Genomic DNA, 26,265 nt, shown 5'->3' with positions numbered 1-26,265 from the left:
CTCTTTACTCCACCCATTCTGTTTCTTGCCCAGCTCAGTATTTTCTGTTCATGGAAGACTCCTAGGGGAGGGGATTCTAATATTCTAACCTTCTGGGGAATCATCAGCTGATAAATCAATTTGTTGGAAAGCCCTGAAAAAAATGAAAGGTATGTTTTAAAGATAAAAATTTGGGGGGTTCCCATCTTGGCTCAGTGGTTAATGAATCCGACTAGGAACCATGAGTTTCAGGTTCGATCCCTGGCCTCGCTCAGTGGGTTAAAGATCTGGCGTTGCCCTGAGCTGTGGTGTAGGTCGCAGACACGGCTTGGATCCCAAGTTGTGGCTGTGGCGTAGGCCAGTGGCTACAGCTCCGATTTGACCCCTAGCCTGGGAACCTCCACATGCCGTGGGAGCAGCCCAAGAAATGGCAAAAAGACAAAAGAAAAAAAAAAATACAGATTTGGCCTGGAACTAGAAAGATCAGAAGAGTCTTTCAGCATTTCCACCCATTTTCTATCTCTTAACAACTGGCTTTCTCACTTGTCTGTATTTCCAACCCCTAACGGCGCTTGCATATAGCTTTGGCTTGCCATGGCCCTAATTCAAATTCATGGCATCCTTATTTTTTCAGTTCAACTGATAAATGCTCCCCATATTTCTTAGCTCAGGTCCCTGGTCCATGGCCAACCCAGGGATTGGCTGCCCTTGGATCACATGTCCACTCTAGTCGGTCAGCTGGGTGATGGAAGATCACATGGTTCAAAACATGGCCACCTAAGGAGCAAAGTCTATAGAAGAGAGGTTAGAGATATTCGGAATCTTCAGTTACCTGAGACGGGAACTGAGAGTTATGGTTTACTTTAGCCACTGATGGAGAATCAGGCATGAGGAGTTTCCTGGTGGTTCAGCAGGTTTAGGATCTGGCATTGTCACTGCTGTAGCATGGGTTCAATCCCTGGCCTGGGAACTTGTGCATGTGTGGCCAAAAAAAAAAAAAAAAATCAGGCATGAATAATGTGGGAGTAAGATATTTCACAAAAGAAAAAGATTTTATTGTTGCCTTAGTCAGTATCCCTGGGTAAAAGGAAGGGCACAGCATGAGACTGTTCACAGTGCAACAGGGCCCTTCGGGACTCATGTTTCAAAGGCTGACCATGCTATCCTACCCCTTGGAGATGCTAGGGTTTCAGGAATACTCAGCATGGCCCCTGGGTTGGTCCCTCCCACATGGACCAGGTCAAGTGGTTATTCAAGAGGACTTCGTGTAGTCTGAGGCAAAACTCAGAAACTAAATGAGCGACTCTAAGTCCCCGCATGGGATATCTCCTGGAACATTTGGGCCTGTCACACATTCCTGGAGGGAGCAGCAGCACAGCTGCAGCCACAGCTGCCAGGAACAGGCCTGGGCTCCCACCCTGTGTGGGGGGAGGGCAGAGGCTGGAGGGCTTCCTCTGGGGGCCCTGAGTGAGCTCACCCTCACCCCCACGCTCACTGACTTCATCGTCCAAGGCTGCTTGGCCAAGAGCCCAGGCTGTGTGAGGGGCTTTCTCTCAGAACAGGCCCTGAGCCACCAGGCAGAGTGGGGGATGGATGAGTTTCAGGCCTGGCTTACTTACTCCCTAGAAACCAGGATGAGGGGGGTGGGGTGGCAGGGCATGAGCTCTGAAATGCCAGAGGGTTTTAAGAAAAAAGGCGGGGTGGGGGAGAGGGAGGGGTGGGGGTAGTGATATTTTCCTATTTAAAGGTAGAAAAATGCAAGGAAGCTTTTTTCTCCATTTGTTCTTTGGCAATCCCATTAGAGAATTCCAGGAGGCGTGTGGATGACATCATGTCTTACATATGAGAAATCGCAATAATTCAGCAAAATGGAGCCCCGGCCTGCCCTAGGTTTCCCGTGGAAGCTGCTTTATATTTACGTGGTTAAAGCCGTCGTTGGTGTCACCTTTCGGTGAGGGTTTAATATTCTTAAACATCTACCAAAAGTAGATTACAATGCATGAAGGTCACGTAAAATGAACTTCGCTGTCTCAGCATCACAAACATGTGGAACACACAAAGCCCAGGGGTGGTGTTCGGAGCAAGAAAGTACAAAAAAGGTGGCTTCGAAAATTTTTAAAAAAAGTTTAAAAAGGGATTTTTTTCCCCCCAAAGTCCAAATAATTGCGGTCTAGGGAATCACCAGAGTGAAGGCTGCGGATGCTCGTCCCTTTGATAAGAATGAAATCAGGCCGACCTGCCTAATCGAGTGTGTGAGCCAGACTCACAGCATCACATACGCAAGCACATACACCCCCAGGGACAGACACACAGCTGAGTTTTTGTTGTTCTAGGCACTTCATATCCACATTCTTAGGTCTGCCGCCTTCCGTTACATTGCACCAATTACTTCTTCGGAGGCAGGACGTTTTCTTCAAAGTAGCCCTGGTTGACGACATTCCCTGCTGGGAAGTATCTGGCCACCACGAAGGAGGACCCATCACTTGCAGACGCCTTCCCCACTCCCATCTTCTTTGTATTCTTCCACACCATGGCCGTGAAGTGTCCTGGGGTGGGACAGGCATGAGGAGGGGGAAACCGTTAGTTGGCAAAGCCTAGAGTTTCAAGAGACTCTTGAGCCCTGGTACCATCTTGCTGTCCTGGGGGAAGCTTGCTCTTTAACCACCAGTCAGAGGAAGGAGACACAAAACACACCAACTGGATGTTCATCTGATGCATCAGGTCCCCCACAATCAGCCACCCAGACCCTACTCATCTTAGGACTTTCCGTTGCCCAAAGGTTTCATGGTCTCCCAGAGATCATGGCAAAGCCCAGTGACCGCTCCCCCAAATTAGGATGCCACCCTACCTGGTGCCCACTTCCACCCCACCTCCCCCTGGCAGATGGCACTCTTCAAGGTCATCAACAAGCTCCCTGTTTCCCCATGGTCACTTTTTGTCTTCGTCTAACTTGCCATCTCAGGAACATTAAAAAGATCGACTCCTCCCTTTTCAAAGTACTCTTGTTTTTGGTTTCCATGATGCCACCCTCTCTGGCGTTCCTCCCATCTCACTGCCTCTTCCTCCCTCCATCTCATCTGTGAATGGTGGAGGACCTGCATCTCCCAAGGCTCAATCCTGGGCTCTCTGCTTTTCTTAGTGCACACTTCAGGCAATTTCATCTTTCTCTGGCTCCCAAATTTCTGTCTCCAGCCCAAATCCCTCCTCTGTGTTCCAAACACAGCTACTTACTTGACATTTCCATTTGGATGACTCACAGGCATCTCGCATTGAACCTACCCAAACCTCACGCTTGCTTTTGGTTCTTCCCATTCTCTTGAACGGCACCTCTATGCACACCTGCCTCGGGGTTGCTCTGCATTCCTCCCTCTCCCTCATTTCCTCACAACAAGCCATTGTCCAATCCTGAAGAATCTATCTCCACAAGATACCTCCAGTCCATCCACTCCCAAAACGCTTTTCTCACTTGGACCATTGCAATAGCCTTTGACTGCTTCTCCAGCCTCCACCCTGCCTCCTCAATTTACTTTCCACTGACAGAGCCAAAGTGATCGTTTTCAGACAAATTACATCTGTTTACTTCCCTGCTCAAAAATCCTTCTGTTGTTGGAGTTTCCGTTGTGGCGCAACAGAAATGAATCCAGCTAGGAACCACGAGGTCACGGGTTCAATCCCTGGCCTCACTCAGTGGGTTAAGGATTCGGCGTTGCCGTGAGCTGTGGTGTAGGTCGCAGACGCAGCTCGGATCTGGTGTGGCTGTGCTGTGGTGTAGGCCAGTGGCTACAGTTCCAATTGGACCCCTATCCTGGGAACCCCCATATGCTGTGGGTGCGGCCCTAAAAAGACAAAGACAAAACAAACAAAAATACCCTTCTGTTGCTTCCAGTTTCACCTAAACTGAAAGTGAGTGCTCTAGCCCAGTGGCCTCCTTTCCATTCCTTCAACACATCTGGTTATTTCCCACTTGGAAGCTCTTCTGATGACCAGGGATTTCTTGTCCCTTAGGTCTCAGCCCAAATGTCACTTGTTCAGAGCGGCCCTTCACAATTTCTCTTATTCCCTGAACACTTCCCTCCCAAGATAGTCTTACTGCACCATTTTTCCCCTCCTAGCATTCTTACATTTGCGATGATATATATGTCTGATTGGTTATTTGCTAATTGCTTGGCTCCTTCACCAGGCTATGAGCCCCATGTGGGCAGGAACCGAACTGGCTTATTCACTCAAGTATACCCGGTACCCTGGCACAGCCTGACACATGAGTGTGTGAATGAATGAATAAATGAATGAATGAAAGGCATATGGAAGAACTGCCATGGACTCGGTTCTGCCCTCACAAGAAGTGCAGGTCTTCTATGGTTTTTTAAAATTTTATTTATTTATTTATTTATTTATTTGCTTTTTAGGGCTGCACCTGCGGCATATGGAAGTTCCCAGGCTAGGGGTCCAATCGGAGCTATAGCTGCTGGCCTACGCCACAGCCACAGCCACGCCAGATCCAAGGTGCATCTGCAACCTACACCCAGCTCATGGCAATGCCAGATCCTTAACCTACTGAGCAAGGCCAGGGATTGAACCCGTGGCCTCATGGATACTGGTCGGATTCGTTTCCACTGCACCACAACAGGAACTCCCAGGCCTTCTATGTTTTGAGCTCTTAGAGACTTTGACAGGCGAAAGCCTCCTTCAGTTCCATCTGCTCTGAGCCACACAGGCCAGATCCTTCTCAAGCTGCTGCTTGCTCCTCCAGACACCTCTGTGGGGCTAGCTGGAGCTTCTCAGCTTCATTCTCCCACTGTTCAGGCTGCCTGACCCTCTGGCAGCCCAAACAGTCTTTTCAAGCTACTAACATAGCTTAGCTTCTAAGTCCCCTCCTGCTTTTGGGTCAAAGAGTTGATGCTGTAACATACTCTTGGCTCAATGACCATAAATGCTCATCTCCTGGGAGTAGAGATCAGGAGTTGATTCTTCCCACTTTTTTGCTGAAGACTCATAGAGATCCTTTAGCAGGTCAATGGGACACTTACTCCCATGCATTTTCTAAAACAACCTGAAAAGATTAGGTGTTCTTTTTGAGGGCAGGCACCACACATCTGTCTTATTGACCACTGGGCTTGGCACACAGTAGATGCTCAATAAATAGGTGATGAACAAAGGAAGAGACAGAGGGAAGAAGGACGGAGGAAAATTGTGATCAGAGTAGCTAAGCTTCCCATTGGGTGGTTAAGAAAGAAAGAGGGTAACCATTTGACAATCCATTAAAATGGATATTATTGTATTTTATTTTATTTATTTATTTTTTGTCTTTTTGCCTTTTCTGGGGCCGCTCCTGCAGCATATGGAGGTTCCCAGGCTAGGGGTCTAATCAGAGCTGTAGCTGCCGGCCTACACCAGAGCCACAGCAATGCAGCATCCGTGCTGAGTCTGCAGCCTACACCATAGCTCAGGGCCACGCCGGATCCTTAACCTACTGAGCGAGGCCAGGGATCGAACCCTCAACCTCCTGGTTCCTAGTCGGATTCGTTAACCACTGAGCCACGACGGGAACTCCAAAATGGATATTATTTTTTAAATGAAACCAAATAACAAATGTTGGTGAGGATGGGAGAAATTTCACTTTGTTGCTGGAAATGTAAAATGGTGCAGCCAGGGTGGAAGACAGGATGGCATTTCCTAAAAAAATTAACCATAGAATTACCATATGATCTGGTAATTCTACTTCTAGGGATACACCCAAAAGAACTGAAATCAGGGGCTCTGATATTTGTACACCAATGTTCATAGCAGCATTATTCATAATAGCCAAAAGGGGAAAAAAAAAAAAAACCAAACACCTGTTGATAGATTAATGGATAAACAATTTTTTCTTTTTTCCTTTTTAGGGCCACACCTGCAGCATATGGAAGTTCCTAGGCTAGGGGTTGAATTGTAGCTGCAGTTGCCGGCCTACATCACAGCCACAGCAATGCCAGATCCTTAACCCTCTGAGCAAGGCCAGGGATCGAACTCACATCATATGGATACTAGTCAGATTCATAACCCGCTGAGCTACATGGGGACTCCTAACAAAATGTTGATATATACATATAACGGAATATTATTTAGCTTTAAAAAGGAATAAAACTCTGATCCATGCTACAACATGGGTAAACCTTGAGGGTATTATGCTAAGTGAAATAAGCCAGATACAAAAGGATAAATATTGTATGATTCTTACAGGTATATAGATAACCTATATAAGTTACCTGTAAAAAGTCCAACAGTCAAAATCATGGAAACAGAAAATAGAATAGTTGGAGTTCCCATCGTGGCTCAGCAGTTAGTGAACCCGACTAGCCTCCATGAGGACACGGGTTCGATCCCTGGCCTTGCTCAGTGGTTAAGGATCTGGTGTTGCCGTGAACTTTAGTGTAGGTCACAGATGCGGCTCAGGTCTGGCTGTGGTGTAGGCCAGCAGCTGCAGCTGTGATTGGACCCCTAGCCTGGGAACCTGCATATGCCTCAGGTGGAGCCCTAAAAAGACAAAAAAAAAAAAAAAAAAAGCCAATAATTCCCATTGTATCTTATATTTGGTAAGGACTAAATAATTGTTCACTGATTTCTGCACCCCCCGTAGATGAACTCCATGTTTATAATTTTGAAATTGAGGTATCATTTATTTCTTCATCTATATCTATAAAAGATCTGAGGTTTCCTTATTTCTATAGGAAAATAACTAAACATAAACACTCATCAATAGAGTTGATGTGATATAAAGCAAAAATTAAAACAAACACCAGGTACGGTTATGCATTCTTACCACTTATCCTTAAACTCATGTCAACTGTTCCTCAATAAATTCTGATTTTCACCTCGGAATAGAAAAAACACTTCTTTCTAATTCATCCTTGGTCCTTACACTTTTGAATCATATCTCCTGACTTTCAGCAGCTTGATCAGGTGTCACTGTTTTTAGAGGCTGTCTTTTCATTAAAGCTCAACCCCGACCCCCCTCCCCTTATTTTTATGCTTTTTAGGGCCGAACCCTCTGCATGTGGACGTTCCCAGGCTAGAGGTCAAATTGGAGCTACAGCCGCTGGCCTACGCCACAGCCACAGCAACTCAGGATCCGAGCCACGTCTGCGACCTACACCACAGCTCATGGCAACACCAGATCCTTAACCCACAGGGTGGGGCTGGCGATCGAACTTGTGTCCTCTTGGCTACTAGTTGGGTTTGTTACTGCTGATCCACAACAGGAACTCCAAGTTCAAGCCCTTTCCATACATACCTTTTCTCCTGCTTTGACCATTCACCCACCCAGGCTCTCTGTCACTCAGACAAGGAAGAGCAGCCATTTATCCACTGATGTCCAACAAAATGATTATAGATGCCACATGCACACCAATGCCATGAGTGCGGGTGGTAGCCTTTTCCAAGCCGATGAAACTAAGTGCTTTTCTTCTGACCTAGGAGGTTTCTGTTTGCACAGAGATAATTAGGTCTGGGTATTTAGAGACGAATTAAAGGACACAACTTCCTTAGCAACCATCAGATACACTCGGGTTTCTAACTCTAAACAACTTCCTTTTTCTTTTTTTCCTAAAGGGATCACATCCTCTTTCCTACTGTGGATCCAAACTTCCTAGAACATACATTTGAAAAACACATTAAATAAGTTTCGGCGTGGCCTCCTAAGAGAATAATGTATAAGAAAGAGAAATCTCTTTCTGTATGGATAGCGAACAGTCTCTGCCAAAGAGAAATCTCTTTCTGTATTGATACGGAACAGCCTCGGCCAACCTGCTGTTTGAAGAAACCAAGTGCCGAACAGACCATCTACCTGACACCAAAGTATAACAAAAGGGGACAAGAGAACACTGACACAAATACTGGTTCAGAACAACCCTAGAATGATATACCAGAAACTGGTATTACTGGTTGGGAGGGAAAGCGCTAGAGGCCAGGGATGGAAGAAAGACTTTGTACTTTATGCATCTTGCAAATTTCATGTCAAGTAAAAGTATTACTAATTCAGAATAAATAGATAAACAAACCTACTTATTAAAAGAGAACACGGGAGTTCCCGTCGTGGCGCAGTGGCTAACGAATCCGACTAGGAACCATGAGGTTGCGGGTTCTACCCCTGGCCTTGCTCAGTGGGTTAGGGGTCCGGCATTGCCGTGAGCTGTGGTGTAGGTTGCAGACGTGGCTCGGATCCCGCGTTGCTGTGGCTGTGGTGTAGGCCGGCAGCTACAGCTCTGATTAGACCCCTAGCCTGGGAACCTCCATATGCTGTGGGAATGGCCCTAGAAATGGCAAAAAAAAAAAGAGAGAGAGAGAACACGACAAAGGGATGGCCAGAAGCTATTTCCCTCTGCTCAGCACAGAGCATAGAGCGGTGTCTGTCATCACCAGACTTTGATCTGGGTGGGGACAGATTGTAGGATATGTCAAAGGCCCTTTCGCCAACAACACGGACTCGGGTCTGGAGCAGCAAGAAGCAGCTCTGGAGGAGGCTGACCATGTAAGATGGGCATGAGCAATTTTAAGGGTCTTGTAAGCACCACTTACATCCCACCCAAAGCTGTGCTCCTGTCTGAGGATCAGACTCTGTGTGACTCCAGGCATTGCCCACGGCCCCCAGGGATGGCACAGGGGCTGCTGGCTCTGTGGTTTTCCTCCTTGGGGGCGGGGGGGAGATGTGGGGCTATAGGTGGGACAAGGGGTCGGTGATCACGGCAGCTTGAGTCCCATTCCCAGCTCTGACACTTGAGAGCTTCCCACTTTGGAGCAGGAGCCACGGGAAAAGCATCAGGTTGAGGACAGAAGGTGAAAAGAAGTCTCTTTCTTCCCCTTTTGGGGGCCTCAGTTTGCTCCTCTGCAAAATGGGTGGAATAAAGCCCCACCTTCAAATGGTGTGGCAGGGTTACACGGTCCCCGAGGCCGAGAGGCTTTGAACTGTCGAGTGGCGTGCACGCATGAGCAACACTAATAACTCACTGTGACACACGTTCAATGGCTCAAGAACCTTGCTCACAGGAAAAGCAGATCCAGATGCTGTGAAATAAAATGTCCTCTGGACACTGATCTTTACGAAAAGAAGACGGGGTTCTGCCAACACATCCTTAGTCACGGGTAAGAGGCTGTCACCATTTCCTCCCTAACCTCTCAAATCTAATTGCTGCAGAACCAGCAATTCTCATTCAGGGCTCGGCAGCAGCCTCCTCATCCGGCCCCGCAGGCCTGAGAGGAGAAAGACCTGGGCAGTTGCCTCTACCTCTGCCCCAGAGTCCGGCCCCCACGATTGCAAGATGCCCTGCTCAGAATCCTGGGCACAAACCACAGGAAACGCTGACTGGCTCTGAGACCATGTCACTTCCTGTTTCTAAAGAATCCTCCAGAGGGTGGGAGGCCACTAACAGCTCCACCCATGGGTGGGATGGAGGCGGGGAGAGGAATCAGGGGGCCCTGTGACTCCCCAGTTCAGGTGCCCTGCTGCTTTCTGCTCAGAAAATCCCCAGCCCCTTCAATTCATCCCGGGCCCTGGGTGGATGTGAGGAGAAAGAAAGGAGCCTGGTGAGGAGTAAGAGGGAGACCAGAGCTCAGAGCACCTGCTGTGGGCTGTAGTCAGCGAACCATTTACTGATCACCAGGGAAAGGCTGGATGCTCCCATGGCAAGCTCCTTCCTGCCCCTACATACCAGCTCTCAGAATTCCCCATAGAGGCCACCACCTTGTCCTCTCCCTTGGGGACAGGGAAGGATGGGGAGTTGACCCAAGTTCACACAACTAATAGGGCCAGAGCTGAGACTAGATGCAGGCTTTCTGCATTTCAAACGAGAGCCACAAACTAGAGCATAAAGGTAAGGGGATGCCTGGGAGGCTGTGCGGAGTGGGGCGCTGGGAGGAAGGATGTGGGGGTGTGAGAAGAGGGAGTGAAGGCCAAAAGAGGAGGCAGCAGCTTGGCCCTTTTCTTGAATGAAGGAAGCCACTGGCAGTTTAATCAGAGCAACGTGGGCAGAGAGGGTCTTAGAATATTCTGGCTGCTGCAGAGCCTCTGGACTGGAAGGAGGCAGGACCAGAAGTAGGTTGGCCATGGAGTTCCCCTCGTGGCTCAGTGGTTAATGAATCCGACGAGGAACCATGAGGTTGTGGGTTTGATCCCTGGCCTTGCTCAGTGGGTTAAGGATCCGGCATTGCCGTGAGCTGTGGTGTAGGTTGCAGGCGCTGCTCGGATCCCCCGTTGCTGTGGCTGTGGTGTAGGCTGGCAGCTACAGCTCTGATTAGATCCCTAGCCTGGGAAGCTCCACATGCCACGGGAGCGGCCCAAGAAATGGCAAAAAGACAGGAAAAAAAAAAAAAAAAAAAAGGAAAAGAAGTAGATTGGCCAGTTAAAAGTGCTGAAGTGTATTCCTGGGGAAAGAAACACTCAGCGGCTTTTATTTATTACTATTATTTTTTTGGTCTTTTTAGGGCTGCACCTGCAGCATATGGAGGTTCCCAGGCTAGAGGTCCAATCAGAGCTGTAGCCGACGGCCTACACCACGGCCACAGCCATGCGGGATCTGATCTGTGCGGCCTATACCACAGACCAGAGCAACGCTGGATTCTGAACCCACTGAGCGAGGCCAGGGATCAAACACGCAACCTCGTGGATGCTAGTCGGATTACTGTTGAGCCAGGATGGGAACTCCCCACTTGGCGGCTTTTAAAATCCACAGCCTCCGCAGACCACATGCCAGTCATTTGAAGAGCTCTGAGCTTGTGGGGCAGGAATCAGCAGCTTGGCTGTCCTTGGACAGATGTGTGTGTGTGTGTGAGTGTGTGTGTGTGTGTGTGTGTGTGTGTGTGTGTGTGTGTGTGTGTTGGGAGAGGTGTTGGGGAAACAGAATTTTGCCCTCTGGGCAAAGTCTAACCAGAGAAATAAGGAAGAGGTAAAGCAGATAGGAGGGAAGTGACTGAATTTCCGAGGGTTAGTTCCTCTCTGAAGTCAGATCCAAACTGCCACCCAGTCCAGGGCCAGGTCACTGGCGTGACTACATCACTCACCTGTCCCGGAGGTGAAGCCAGGCTGCTGGAAGTTGTAGTTCTTAATTTCACTGTACCATCTATCAGCCACTTCCTTTCCTGTAAGGAAAAGACAGTTTCAAACTCACCAGCAAGGCGTTCCCATTGTGTCTCAGTGGGTTAAGAACCGAACATAGTGTCCATGAGGACAGAAGTTCGATCCCTGGCCTCGCTCAGTGGGTTAAGGATCCAGTGTTGCCGTGGGCTGTTTTGTAGGTTGCACACACAGCTCAGATCTGGTATCACTGTGGCTGTGGTGTAGACCGGCAGCTGCAGCTCTTATTCAACCCCTAGCCTGGAAACTTCCATATGCCGCAGGTGAGGGCATAAAAAGAAAAAAAACAAAAACCAAAAAAATTCACCAGAAAAAGCAACCAACTTCCTCCCTTCTTCTCCCGTTAACCCCAAACCACCCACTCCACAGTTAGAGGTCTCATAAAGCACCCACATGCTGACACAGGAACTCTGCCCATGAGCACATCCAAGCTGAAGAGAGGGCCTTGTTGGGGTGGGGAAGAGCCCTGGCCCGACTCCCTGTCTTGCCACAAATTCTCCATGTAATCCTGGGCAAGGTCTGCCCCATTCTGGGTCTCTGTACAATAGGGACGAATGCAATGTACTTCAAGTGCATATTTTTTTTTTTTTTTGGTCTTTTTTAGGTCCACATCCATGGCATATGGAGGTTCCTAGGCTAGGGGTTGAATCAGAGATGTAGCTGCTGGTCTACACCACAGCCACAGCAATGCAGGATCTGAACTGCACCTGCAACCTACACCACAGCTCATGGCAACGCCGGATCCTTAACTCACTGAGTGAGGCCAGGGGATGAACCTGCATCCTCATGGATGCTAGTCAGATTCATTTCTGCTGAGTCACGATGGGAACTCCCTTCAAGGGCTTTTAATGATTCTCTGAGTTTCCAAGAGACTCTGCCCTCATTCCATCCCAAGTCGGCCTCCTGAAACAGCCACAGGATGAAATGTAATAGGGCTGGTGGGTCAGGATCTCCACTGCAAGCAGGGGGATCCTCACCTGGAGCATCCACTGGCCACAGAATTTCCCTGGGAGCTGCTGAGCTCAGGGCCAGAGAGCAAGGAGCCTTGGACCTCAGAGCCGTAAGTCTCAAACTTTAATGAGTGCACGAATCACCTTGTTAAAATGCAGATTCTGACTCCCGTAGAGCTAGGGTGGAGGCTTTGAGTCTGCATTTCTGACAAGTTTCCAGGTGCTGCTGCTGGTCTGTGGCCCACACTTTGAGTAGCAAGGGCTTCAAGAACAGTGGTTGCACACTGGCCTCAGCTGGGGAGCGTTTCAAAATTATGGATGCCTGAGACCTGCCACAGACTAATTGTATCAGTGCCTCTGGAGGAGTGATCTAGGGAGGCACGAGTATTTTTCAAAAGCACCACAAAACAAAATACAACAAAAAAGGAGTTCCCTGGTGGTGTAGCAGGTTAAGGATCAGGCATTGTCATGGCGGTGCCACTGGTTACTGCTATGGGGCAGGTTTGATCCCTGGCCCAGGAACTTCCACATGCCTCAGGCATGGCCAAAAAAAATAATAAATTTCATTTTTTAATTAATTAATTTTTTTTGCTTTTTAGGGCCACACCCATGACATATGGAGGTTCCCAGGCTAGGGGTCGAATCAGAGCTACAGCTGCCCGTCTACGCCACAGCCACAGCAATGTAGGATCTGAGCCGCATCTTCGACCTACACCACAGCCCATAACAACGCCAGATCCTTAACCCACTGAGCGAGGCCAGGGATCGAACCCACAACCTCATGGTTCCTAGTCGGGTTCATTTCCGCTGCACCATGATGAGAACTCCAAAAAATAAATTAATTTAAAAAAATGCATGGAAAAACAAAATAGAATAAAATAAAATCTCTACCTAAGACTCCCCTGTGCAGCGAGGGTGGGGAGCTACTGACTTAGAGGCTGCCTACTTAGCCTTTCTCTGTAGAGATGGGGAAACTGGGGCGGTAAGGGTAGCAGATTTGCTCAAGGCGCCACAGAGAGTGAGTGCAAGGCTGGGATGGAGCAGTTGCCTCCTGCCGGCTCTTTCCTATTCCCATCCAATCTCCCTGGACCCACCAAGACCGGCGGCCTGAGCCGGGGGAGGGGCCGCAGGCCTGGGGCTCCTGCCTTCCTCGGGAGCATGCGCACACTTGTCCTGGAGGGATGGCCCTGGGGAAACCAAGAGGACTCCCAGGGCCTCCCCAGGGAACTCCCAGGAATGTGAGGCCAGGAAGGGAGCAGTTATTCTCCCGTGGGGGTTTGGAGAGAACTTCAGAACCCGAGGTAGCTCTCTCCAGCATTTTTCCTAAAAAGCCACGACAGCTCTGGCTGAGCCAGGAAGCTCAGGAATGTTTGGTGAGTGTGGTGGGATCAGCATTCCAGGCTGTGACACTGGATGAGGAATTGTCTTTCCATTATTAGTATGTTTTCCAACATGGAAAAAGTTCTATCGTGGTTTTTCTCGTCAAAAAAGTTAATCCACCAGCACTGTAAATTAAACGTCTTTAGAAAAACATGAAAGTAAAATTCTGCGGCTGGAGGTGTTTCAGGGCTCAGAGGGTCAGGCTGAGACTCAGCACAGAAACTGTCTGCCCTGCCCCCACGCCTCAGCTGGAAGCGCTTCTGAAGGGGGGCCGGGGGGGCTGTCTGACTCATCTCTGTGTCCCTGGCGCCCAGCACAGGCCTGGCCCTGAGCTGACAATCACAGACTTGTTGTGAACGGCTGTCATCCCTGGGAGCAGTCAGGGAGTACTGGGCTTCTTTTCCCTTTCTGGGCCTGTGGCTGCATCACGGCTACACCAAGGGGCACCGGGGCCAGGAGCAGCCTGAATGTTGGATGGATGCCCTAGGCCCGGCTCGGGCAAGGGGAGGGGAGCCAAGAAATGACCCACCTGTCTGATCGTAGGACGCCCAGGCCAGGTTCTCTCCGCACTGGCCGCGACTGGACTCCGGGCTGTGTTTGAGGATCCTTGTGCTGGCCAGGGCCTCGGAATACCTGCAGGAGTCCATGGTGCTTCCTTAGGGTAGGCATGGCCCAGGGAAGCCCCCAACATAGGACCCCTAATGGGAGATGGCCGAGCTCCCCTCCCCACCCTGGGCTGGCTGAGAAATCAGAAGCATCACACCTGCACCGCTTCTGAGCACCTGCCCTCAGCCCTATTTTATTTAAAAAATTTAATTAATTAATGATTCTTCTCAGGGCCACATCTGCAGCATATGGAAGTTCCCAGGCTAGGGGTGGAATCAGAGCTATAGCAGCCAGCCTACATCACAGCCCTGGCAACGCGGGATCCGAGCTGCATCCAAGACCCAAAAACTGCTTGTGGCAACACCGGATCCTTAACCCACCAAGCAAGGGCAGGGATACAACCCCCTTCCTCCTGGATACCAGTCAGGTTCTTAACCCACTGAGCCACAACGGGAACTCCTCAGCCCCATTTTACAGAGGAGCAAAGTGAAGCTCAGAGGAACAAAGGGACCCGCCTAGGTAAGTGGCAAAGTGGTTATTCAAGGGTGGCTGTATCTGCCCCCCAAAACCCATGTCTCTCCAGCCACCCAAAGCCCATCTGTGATTGCAGCAGTGGCAGCACCCTGAAGGGTCCGATTCGCTGGGGGCACCAGGGTGGGGGGACTCACTGCTGAGCCTCCCGGTTGAGCTTCTTGCAGAGCTTCAGCGGGGGGACACCATGCTTCTGCCGGTACTCATTGTGGGCCTTCAGGACCTCGTCATTGAACTGCTTGGAAGCTGCAATGGTTTCAAGAAGGAGAAGGTCTCACCGTGGAGAAAACAGACCCACTGAACATACCTCCGCAGACTTCAGGGCGAACCCAGCATAAACCTCGGGCTGTGGGGCCAGGCTCTGCCCCGCATCTCTGCACGGGGACACTCCCTGGACTATGGGGGGGCCTTATGGGGCAGGTTAGGGATTTGGGTCTTTATCTGAGGCAATGGGAAGCGAGTGGATGAGAGCAGGGGAGGGAGCTGAGGAGATCTGTGTTTCTGGAAGACCCTGCTGGCTGCTGAGGGGAGGGTGGGCTAGAGGTGCAGAGCAGACATCGAGGGGCTGGACGGGGAGGGGCAGCAGGACTCCTGAAAGACAATGTTTGAAGGAGACTGAACCTTGGTGCATTGTGGGGGATGCTGGGAAGGGCTGCAGGTGGGAAACCAGAGAGAACAGGCCTGACTGGGGTGGAGGGGTGCCTGCTCTGGGCTGGTGAGACCAAGACAGAGGGACAGCCAAAGACAAGAGGACCAGGGCAGGAGAACACCAGCAAGTGGTGAGAGTGGAGAGTGTGGGAAAGACCGTGGTGGGGGGAGGGGTGTGATGCGCTGGGCTCAGGGTTGCGCCCAGGGCAGAGGTGGAACCTGTGCCCCCTGGGTCAACACCTCAGAAGGGGCAAGGTTGGGGACTGGAGCAGGGAGGGAAGTAAAGCCAGGGACAGGCCAGGTCAGTCGTGGACAGAGGTCACGTCCGTTTGGATCTGCAGTGGAACCTCCCATCCATCCCGCATCCTCCATCCATTTCTCCATCACTCATCCATCCGGCTATTGATTCATCATCTATCCCCTTTATAGGCTGGGGGTCCAGAGACAAGTCAGCCAAGTCCTGCCCTCAAAGAGCTCACACACAGAAGGGGGCAGCCTCATAAACAGACCCAAGCCAATGGTGTGGCAGGGCCAAGGTGCAGGTGAGCATCGATCAAGAGGAACTTGGAGAAAAGCAGCCTAACATGGTCCGAGGGATCGAGAAAGTGACCCCTAATTTGGGGCCCCACACATGTCTGGACAGGAGGTGGCCAGGCCAAGGTTGTGAAGAGCCAGCCTTAGGAATCTGGGCGTTCCCCTCCATGGAAAGGGGGAGTGAGTTGGGTGAGTTATGCGTGAGGGCCACAGAGGGTCCTTAAAACTGGTCCCAGAGTTCCCGTTGTGGCTCAGTGGTTAACCAACCTGCCGAGCATCCATGAGAATGTGGGTTTGATCCCTGGCCCCACTCACTGGGTTAAGGATCCGGCGCTACCATGAGCTGTGGTGTAGGTTGCAGATGCAGCTCCGATTGGACCCCTAGCCTGGGAACCTCCATATGCAGTGGGTGCGGCCCTAAAAAGACAAAAAAAAAAAAAAGGAAATTCCAAAAAACTGAGCTGATCCCCTCTGGCAGGAGCCTGTCCTTGAGGCCTGGCTGTGGGCAGAAAAGGTGAAAACCAGAGGCCCTCCTTGCACTGCCCCAGGGCCCCTCCACCAGCTACCTTTCTCCTTTGCTGTCTTTCCCCCGAAGAGGCTGAGGAGACGCACCAGCAGGAGACCCCATGTCTCCTAGGCTTTCGAATCCCATTGGGTCTCTGAGGGGACATGAGGAAAGAAGACCCAGGGCTTGTCCTCAGGCGCCCTGGGTGAGACGCAGACCCGGGAGAGGAAAGGAAACGGCAGGTCCTGCCACCAGTGGGTGGTTGAGTTTCCAAGGAGTCTCTGAGAAATGGACAGTGAGGGGTCCTGGCCCACTCTGAGGCCCAGCAGGGCTGTGCAGTGAGGTCCAGTCACAGGGACGTGGAGTGGGACAGGGATGGGAGAGGGGCACTGACTGCCAGGATCTGGGAGGTCTGGGCAGAGATGCTGAGATGGGGAGATGCTGGGAGCAAAGGCATGGAGGTGAAAACCATGGTGATGGTAACGGGGCACAAGGTGGAGGGCGGAGCTACCACCTGAAGTCTTTAAGCCTTGTGGCCAAAAGATGTCAAGTTTATTGGCGGGAGGGGGAAAAGGAAGGTACTGTTTAATGGGTACAGAATTTCAGATTTGCTAGATGGAAAAGTTCTGGAAATCTGTTTTACAGCAATGTGAATATACATCACTGAACTGTACATGTTAAAATGGTTAAGGGACCGGGAGTTGCCAGCGTGGAGCAGCGGAAATGAATCCAACCAGGAACCATGAGGTTTCGGGTTCAATCTCTGGCCTCGCTCATGGGGTTAAGGATCCGGTGTCACCATGAGCTATGGTAGAAATTGCAGACACGGCTCGGGTCTGGCATTGCTGTGGCTGTGGCATAGGCCAGCAGCTGTAGCTCCGATTTGACCCCTGGCCTGGGAATCTCCATATGCCGTAGGTGTGGCCCTAAAAAGACAAAGAAAAAAAAAAAAAAAAAGACAAAAAATAAAATGGTTAAGAAGGGAGGGAGAGCCCATGGTGGCTTAGCAGTTAATGAACCTGCCTAGCATCCATGAGGATGAAGGTTCAATCCCTGGCCTCGCTCAGTGGGTTAAAGATCTGGTGTTGCTCTGAGCTGTGGTGTAAGTCACAGACGTAGCTTGGATCCCACGTTGCTGTGGCTGTGGTGTAGGCTGGCAGCTGTAGTTCCAATTCAGCCCCTAGCCTGGGAACTTCTATATGCTGCAAGTGTGGCCTTAAAAAGCCCAAATAAAAAAAAAATAAATAAATAATAAAATGGTTAAGAGGGTAAATTCTATGCTATGTGTTTTTTAACCACAAATGAAAAAACAAAAGTTTTGTGGTTTAGCATGTTAACGTGGATGATGGCGTCACAGAGGCTTTTGAAGACTATCTCAGGTAGAAGTGGCGGGAGTCACAGCAACTCCTGGGAACCACACTGGGGCCTTGCTGACAACATGCTAAGGAGTCAGCGGGGTGGCATGGCAGCCAGACACCCACAGGCTCCTGCATGATTTGATGCTTGCCCTGCATGAGCCAGCGTCCAGCAGGAACGCTTTACCCGGCCCAGCCCCTACTTTTCGAGAGAGGCAGCGATGCTCTGAAGTGTGTTCAGAGGTGGGGATGCGGCGAAGGAGGAACTGGATATGGGGTCTTCGAAGAGATGGTTGCAAAGACTGGGTACGTTCATCCTGGAGAAGATCAGACCTGGGAAGGTGCAGTAGAGGGCCCTGTTGGGTCCTGGGACCCCGAAGGGCACAGCCAGGGCCAGTGGGTGGAAAGGGGAGGATGACGGATTTCAGTTCAGCCTGAGAAAGATCTTTCTCTCCATCCAAGCTTTCTGAAGAGAGAAAGGGCTACTTCACATGAGAGTGAGCTTTCCAGCACTGGGGGGAATATAAGCAGGTGACACCTCTCAGAGGGATTCAGGCACTGGAAGCTCAGTTAGATGACCTTCAAGTCCTTTCCAATCCTGAGATCCCATAAGGTCCCATCAGGGTGGGGGTAAGAAGAGGCAAGATGACCAACTGACTCCAGACTTCCAGGAGTTCATAGCTTCTTTAAGGAGACAGAGTCAAAGTGGCAGAGGGTCTCTATCTGAGTGACAGGTCTGGCCAGGCTCATACTAATATACCTTCCAGCTCCCATGTCCCAGGCAGGCCACGATGGGACACCACAGAAGATGTGTGCAACTGAGTGGCATGGACAATGGGGACCACAGATGTATCAGGGAAGGCTTCCTGGAGGAGGTGGTGAGGTGGCATAGGTGCAGAAAGGGCCAGGGTGGAAGGCATCTGGTGTATCCCGGGGCTGTGAGGAGGAGGTGGAGATTAAGAGGAGTGGGTAGATCACTAAGGTGAAGCCAGTTTATTTATTTATTTATTTATTTTAGGGCCACACCCGCGGCACATGGAGGTTCCTAGGCTAGGTGTCTAATCAGAGCTATAGCTGCTGGCCTACACCACAGCCACAGCAATGCCAGATCCAAGCTGCGTCTGTGACCTACACCACAGCTCACGGCAACGCTGGATCCTTAACCCACTGATCGAGGCCAGGGATGGAACCCGCAACCTCATGGTTCCTAGTCAGATTCCCGCTGCGCTGCAACGGGCACTCCAGGTGAAGCCAGTTTAAAGGCAGCCCTGAGTGCCGAGGTTAGGATACACTGCACTTCCAGATCACTCAGGCCCTGCAGACTCCTTGGCAGAGAGGGACATATAAGGCTGCTAAAAACTAGGTCACTGCACTCCCAGAAAGAGGGAAGTAAAGAAATAAAAGTGAAAGTTCTTGTGCTCAGACGCTGAAGCCTGTCACTGTCCCCAGCAGGACAAATGCCCTGGGCTAGGGTCCCCAGGAAGGGGTCAGGAGGGGAGCCCTCTCTCCCTGCCCCTGACTGGGAGGCCTGGGGGCCCCATGACCACACCTCTGGCTGACCCAGGGGTCTCCTCCCACCACGGCAGCCAGTCCCAGCCCAGGTGGCTCCTGTGAGCAGAACCACAGCCTCAGGAAGGCAAGATACCGCTGGTGACCACACCCAGCGTAAGGCACACCCCAGCTCTGTAGAAAAACCCAAGAGGAACGATCAACATAAGGAAAAGGGTCAAAGGAAATCCACTCATCCTCGCACTGGGCAGGGGGAGCCCTGAGAGCCACCACCCCACCAGAGGGGAGCAGAGAACTGAGGCTCAGAGAGGGAACCCAGCCTGGAATGAGGGGAAGTCCTTTCTTCTGCTCGCTGGCTAGCCATTTCCACATGCCAGGCCTGGGCACGATCTGATTTACTCCTCATCCCCTTTGTGGAAGCACCCGCTTCTGTACCCATTTTTGGATGAGGAAACTGAGGCTCAAGAAAGAAGTCACCTGTCCACATTTCCATAACCAGTCAGGGGAGGGGGTCAGCACCTGGGGAGGGAAACCCTGCCCTTATCCCCCACCCCACTCCAAAGGTCACAAGACAGAGGAAATCACTAGCAAGAGACAGAGGGGGGGTCCCAGACCCAGGAGGAGGATCAGGCCCAGGGGGGCGCTGGCAGCTGCCTTCAGATCTCCAAGCAGAGAGAAGAGGAACAAGGAAGAGGAGCAAAGAACTAAGATTTCTCAAGAGCCTCCTCTGTGCCAAGCCCTGGACAAACAGACCTGCCTGAGGGGCCCCAGAGGAAAATCAGGGGCTGTGGAGTAGAAGCTCCAGGGGGCGGATTTGGGGCTTAAGGTCAGAGCTGATGAAAGGTGGAAGGGGCTGCCTGGGCTTGGCTCCTGCGGCTAAGGAAGCACATATCTCGGGTGGGGTTGGACTGGGGGCCCCTGAAGGTCCTTTAGGGCAGAGCCTGGAATGGTCCCTGCCCCTCCTCCCTCCGGGCTGTAGGCTGGGCCGGGCTCCTCCTCCTCAGAGACCTCCCAGAACCCAGCTGACTCACTTCTCTGCCCTCTGCAGACTCACACCAAAGGGGCCCAGGACTGCCAGGGGCCAGAGCAGGAATTATGGACAGGCCTTTTCTGTCCCCTTGGCAAGAGGCTAGAAAGCCTTTGGGGGCAAAGCTGGTTTTGCTAGTTTATCAGGAAGGAAGAATAAAAAGTTGACTTAAAAAAAAAAAAAAAATGAGTTCCAGATGGGTAGCTCTTTCAACCTGGGTTCCAGGAAATTTCAGGGCAAATCCCAGCTCTGCCTTTCACTAGCTGTGTGATCTTGGACAAGTTGCTTTTATTTTATTTTATTTTTGTCTTTTCTAGGGCTGCGCCTGCGGCACATGGAAGTTCCCAGGCTAGGGGTCCAATCAGAGCTGTAGCTGCCAGCCTACACCACAGCCATAGCAACACCAGATCCGAGCCGTGTCTGTGACCTACACCACAGCGCACGGCAACGCTGGATTGTTAACCCACTGAGCAAGGGAGGGATCGAACTCGCAACCTCATGGTTCCTAGTCGGATTCGTTAACCACTGAGCCACGACAGGAACTCCGTTGGACAAGTTGCTTTTAATCACTCTGCGCCTCATTTCCCCCATATATAAAACAGTGATCGCAGTACCCACCTTACAAGCTTGTTGTGAGAATTAAATGAATGAAATTATATAAATGCTTTAGGACAGATCAGAAACAGAGTGAACAGTTACTAAGTATTAATTACAATTATTATCATTACTGTTGGGCAGAGACCCTGGAGGCTCTGGCTTTGGGGAGAAAGGGCTTGTCAGATCCCCTCCCAGATTTTAATGGGAACAGGGCTCCTGGTATTTAACTTGGTCTTTGAGGACCTCTTTCAGTACCTCTGAGCTCAGTGATTTACTAAGTGAATAAATCAGTGAGCACAAGAATAAATGCATGCGATTCTTGCACCAGCACTTATAGGAAATTTGGTTTTTGGGAGGACAGGTGAAATTGCCTGAGGTCACACAGTGAGTCCACATTAGAGCCAGACCTAAAAAGGTCCCTCCCATGCTCCAAATCTCCCACATTTTCAGCCTCATGTACATTTTCCTTTCCCTAAGCAAGAATGACAAGGATGTCCCAGAGTATTCGCCCCAGGCTGCCCCTTTGCGGCTGGACAGTCGTCACTGAAGGGTTGCAGGAGCCAGGGCAGGGAGAGCACTTGCTCCCGCCAGCAGAGAGGCGGGTCCCCTCTCCAGCCCTGCCTGCGGCCACTCAGGGCTGCCCACCAGTGCTGGGCAAGCCCCTGCCCTTCTGGGCCCTGCTGCCCCATCTGTGTGAGAAGGAAGGATGACATCTGTGGTTTTCAAAATATCTTCAAAGCAGGGAAACCCTTTCTTTGAACCTTTCTTTAGAAGCAACAGATAAAAATGGAACTACTGGGGCTGACGTGGCCACACAGCCTTCCCCTGCAGAGGTGTGAAAGCCCCGCTCAGCAGAAAATTCCTGAATTGCTGGGTCCCTGAAGGTCTTTCTGCTCTGATGACCTCTGGGGCCAGGAGATATGGTTGAGGGACAATACGATTCTTGAGATAATTAGAGGGATGGAGATATCCCTATGGGCCGGAGTCCAGGCTGAAAAGCAGGATGACAAGTGGTCAGTGGGAGAGAAGGGACAGCGGCCAGCTGGCAAGTCAGAGAACTGGGTACAAATCCCAGTTTGTCTAGTTACTGATCAGGGCGTGAGACTGGACAAGGTACTCAACCTCTGTACATCTATGAACCTGAGAGTAACTGCCTCGCAGAGCTGTTAGAAAGGTTGGTAAAACATATGAAATACCCACCTCCAAGCCTGCCACACAGTAGGAGCTGAATAACTGGTCATGCTTCTTAGGGACTAGAGGTTTCCACTGAGGCCCAGGCCATTGGCCTTTCTCCGCTCAGCTGCAAACTGAAGCCCAGCACAGAGACCAGGGCCAGGAGCCGGACCCGGGAGTCTCTGAGCCCTGGGCCAGGTGACTCCTGGAATGTGGGCTGTGTTGGTTATGCGACACTTTTCCAGCCATGCTTGATACCCCAACAACTCTGGGGTATATCTGAGGTTGACAATTAAAAAGAGCCAGGCTCCTCTGCAGTGATGAGGAAACTGAGGCCCAGAAGAGGCGGACTCCTTATGAAGGTTTTTATGGAACCACAGAAAGCCCGTGTGAATATGCATCTGTGATGCCTCCTGTCCCTTGGGCACAGACAGCCTCAGGCTGGTGGCCTGGAATGGCAAGGTGGGGCCTGTGTCACCCAGAAAAGTCATTTTCTCTTGGGACCCTTAGGGGAGCCAGATACCATCTGGGGGCTCAGAGTCTTGGAGGGAGACAAATAAAATGCATGTGGCTATGGGCCAGCATTCTGGAAGGTCCCTGGGCATGCGGATGGAGGGAGGGGGCATGGCAACTGCCTGAAACGACTCTAAGCTGCCTTCCACCACCATCCGTCTCTACTCTGCATCTTGTTCTAGAAGCTCTCACCACCTTCCTGCACCTATAGTCACACCACTGACCCTTCTTATTTACACATTAGTCATCAAGTCACAATCTCGAAACCCCCCCCAGTCCCTTAGCTGTCTCTGTCATCTGTTGCCTGAGTAACAGCCACAGCCTCTCCCTGACCCCCCCCCACCCTCTCCCCATCTGATTCACCTCCACCCTAGCACGACTCTGGTCCTGCAGCTTCCAGATTGAGCCTTTCCATGGCACCCAGGTCCTACAGAGCAAATCCAAAGCTCCAAGACACTCTGGGATTGAACCCCCTCTTCCAGGAGCCTTCACTGGGTCCCTGGGCCAGAACCTTGCCCTCTGCTGAGCTCCCACGGCTCTTCACTTGCATCTGTCTTATGGCTTGGATCACTTTCCACCTCTTACTGGAACCATGCGAAACCTGTCTATTCGCCCCGGTCAGCTTTATGATTCATTTCTCAATCCTAAAGAACACTCCTAAAGATGGGGCCATAGCTTCTGTGGCACTGGGTCCACAGCTTGGTCAAGAGCTGATAGGTGTGGGATGGTGGGACAAGACGGAGGGAAGAAAGGATGGATGGAGGGATGAATGAACAGACAGAAGAATGGGCAAGGAGCAGTTCTTAAAACAACAAAACAAAACAAAACAAAACTGTTTCTTAGGGAAGAAGCCAGAAACAACTGATTAAAGTGCAGCTTTAGAGAATGTGTGGGTTTTCTCCTATCTATAGAGAAAGGAACCGATTTCCCAAGGAGGGATTTCAAAGTGCTCTTTCACATCTGCCAGCCTCTTGCCCTACCACCACCTTCCATCCTGTTCTTTAACTGCATGACAATTCTTTATGTCCCCTTTCCGACCTGTGAAAGACCCTGGAGATGATACGGGCCATTCTCACTGTATAAATGAGGCAACTGAGGCACAGAGAGGAAAGGGCTTTGCTCAAGATCACACAGCAAGTGATTAGCAGAGCCAGGGCTGAAAGCCAGACCTGTCACTACAAATAAGGCAGATTAGGACCGATGCCAGAGAAAGCCAGGTACTCCTAACACTGGTATCTCATAAATGCAGATCTCAAGAACAGATTCAAGAAGATCCCCAGCCTTATCCATCTGAGGCTGACAACCTCAGCTTGCCCCGAAGCAGAACTTTTGAACACTGTTCCAAAGCAGTTCATTAAAAGCCTCCTGTGAGGCAGGAACTATGCTGAGATAGACATGCCCCCTCACTGCAAGAAGCCAGGAGTCAGTGGGAAATAAGTCTGTGGCTGGGTAGTGTCCCCATCTGGCTGCTGGGAGGGCTGCAGCAAAGACGTCAGGTGGGAAAAGAGGGGAGGGGCTCCCAGCCCAGGAGTTGAGCCTAGAAACATGGGGAGGATTTTCAACTTCAGAGAAATCGGAGAGGCAGAGTGGTGGTGGTGGTGAGTGCCAGGAAAGGGAAACCAGGGGAAGGGACCCTGTGCCAGCCTCCGCACAGCTGAGTGCGGGGGAGGAAAGGTTCCATGGAGGCAATGAAGAGTTTGTATCCTTTCAACTGTAGACAATGGGATGGAAAGTGTTAGGGAATGAGAGGCGGAGATCCGTATCTTAGAAAGTTCACCAGGACAGTCACGGCGGTGAGGATGGACCGCGACAGGCCAGAGATAAAGGGGAAGCCCTTGTCTGTACCCAGGTGGAGCCTGACTGAGCCTCGCATGCAGTCTGGTACGGGGAGGTGCTCAGGAGAGGAGGGATGACGACAGAAGGATGCTCAGAGTGTCTTTCGGAGGGGGTGGTGGGGCAAGCCGCTTTGCAGCAAGAGATGCTGTCACAGTTCTGAAGCTTTTTCCAACTCTAACTGTCCTGAAACAAAGCAAAAGCCACGCCTGGGCCGGACGCCGAGCGCTAATCCCATCAGCGCCTGGAAACCCTCCCTGACGCAATCTCTGGCTCGCAGACAAGAGGACCCTCCCTCAGTCTTGCCTTCCTTCCCTCTCTCCCAGTGGCCTGCCAGCCACCCGGGTTTCCTGGCTGCCCCGGAAACTGCCCGTGTTGCGCCTCGCGGCCCTTCGCCCCGCGCGCCCCTCCATCCTGCACCCAGTGGTCCCACAGCGCGGCCGGAGCCGTGTCCCCTCGGCTTAGGTGGTCGACTGGCACCCAGGGGGATCCAGGACGCCGCAGCAAGAGTGACAGCGAGCACCCCGGAGCTCCCGTGCTACCCCCGCACCCTGGCCCGGCTGGCCGGGATGGCTTACCTGACTTGCCCATGGCCGGCTCGGCGCGCTCTTCTGCTCCCGCTGAGCTTCGCTGCGCTTTCACCCCGCCCAGCGCCGCTCCGAGAGCCGAGGAAGGAGGCAGGGCGGCCGCAGCCCCTCCCCCGGCGCCGCCCGGCCCCCCGCCTTATAAGGCAGCGGCGGCTGCAAGGGGAGGCGCCCGGGGCCAACCCGCCGGCTGCCTGGAGGAGGCACCGGGCGCCCTGCGCTCCGCGTGCCTCCCCGCCCGACTCCGGAGGACTCTCCCCGCGTGGGGATCCCAGGGATCGTCTACGTTCTCCCAGACCGGGAGCCCGGGGCCTTCGGGATCTCTGCCCCGAGCTGCCCCTCTAGGGACGTGGCTTGGGGGTGCAGAGGGAAGCCCCCGCCTCCCACGCAGTTCCCGGTAGATCTCAGAGGCTGACGCTCTCTACCAGGGCCGCGGGGCTCCCTGTCCGGGTGAGAGGAATTGTTTCGACCCGCGTCACCGTGCTCTCCCAGATGCGTTCTGACCCCCACGAACACCTAAGGCCCCAAGTGTGCCGCCTTCCCCTCCCCAGTGACACGGGGCTCCTCCGAAGGACAGCTCCCTCTTCTCCCCAACACACCCCCTCTGGGGCAAGTTAGGGTTGGAGTTGGGCACCCTCTTACCCTCCTGCATGGCTGTCCCAGGAAGGCTCCTGCAGCCCCAATCTGACCTGTCCTCTTGTCCCTCATTGCGTGTCACACCAAGCCAAATCCCCATCCTGAAGTCTGGCCTCAGACCTGTCTCAACTCCCTAACTTCATCTCCTGCTCCAGTCAAACTAGACTTTTTTGATATTCCCCAAACATACTCAGAGATGCCCCACCCCAGCTGCCTTCCTTAGGCTGTTCCTCCTCCTGGGCTGCTGACCCATTCAAGTCCTACCCACCCCTCAGTCCCTTCAACTTCCACAGGCCCTGACCTTTGCTGACCTTGGGACAGTGGTCAGTACACACCTGGCCCTGGGGAGACATCTTGGTCACAGCCCCACCTCTGTGTGAGAAGAGTGCTTGTGCAAAGACATAGCCTGGGGCACCTGTGTGAAACTCCTCAGCCTAACACTTTACTGGGGAAGGGGCTCAGTAAAGCCTCATTGAAGGAAGCTAATATTAAGACCTTTCAATAAGTGGGCACTGAAGTGAACTGACTTGCTGATTACAAGGGTAGAATTTGTAACACCAAGGGCTTCAAATGTCCAGTAGGGCAAGTGCAAGGCTGGCTGCTGCCCTTTACATCAGGAAAAATACACTTACTGTAGTTTTGTACTTTCAAACAGTGATAGAGTGGGCCATGCTGCTGCCCACTCTTAATCCAGAGCCTTCTGGTGCTAAGTGGGGATCTAATCCCCTCTGATCAATTGCCATTTTGCCAACAAATTCCCAATGAAATGACCACATGAACCCACTAGGAGGAATTCCTTAT

At 51.7% G+C, this 26,265-nt stretch overlaps 1 protein-coding gene across 1 annotated transcript; it reads right to left on the bottom strand.

Moving 5' to 3' along the window:
* GLIPR2 (GLI pathogenesis related 2) lies at nucleotides 1,013–25,020 on the bottom strand. Its single transcript, XM_003121998.4, has 5 exons — nucleotides 24,823–25,020; nucleotides 14,688–14,796; nucleotides 13,943–14,046; nucleotides 11,011–11,088; nucleotides 1,013–2,525 (listed from the first exon to the last, which is right to left on the bottom strand). Exons 1-5 carry the CDS (start codon nucleotides 24,833–24,835, stop codon nucleotides 2,365–2,367), a joined length of 465 nt encoding a protein of 154 aa, XP_003122046.1. The 5' UTR covers nucleotides 24,836–25,020; the 3' UTR covers nucleotides 1,013–2,364.

This window comes from Sus scrofa, chromosome 1 (assembly GCF_000003025.6).
Source record: "Sus scrofa isolate TJ Tabasco breed Duroc chromosome 1, Sscrofa11.1, whole genome shotgun sequence".
Lineage (NCBI taxonomy): Eukaryota > Metazoa > Chordata > Mammalia > Artiodactyla > Suidae > Sus > Sus scrofa.
The sequence above is the reverse complement of the archived record's forward strand: the minus strand, read 5'-3'. Positions and strand labels throughout refer to the sequence as shown.

Excerpts from the sequence above, each read along its gene's own strand:
- GLIPR2 (XM_003121998.4), bottom strand. Across the intron at positions 11,089-13,942 it reads GGCGTCCTACGATCAGACAG|GAAAGGAAGTGGCTGATAGA; the intron begins GTGGGTCATTTC and ends TTTTCCTTACAG. Across the intron at positions 2,526-11,010 it reads TGGCTTCACCTCCGGGACAG|GACACTTCACGGCCATGGTG; the intron begins GTGAGTGATGTA and ends GTCCCACCCCAG.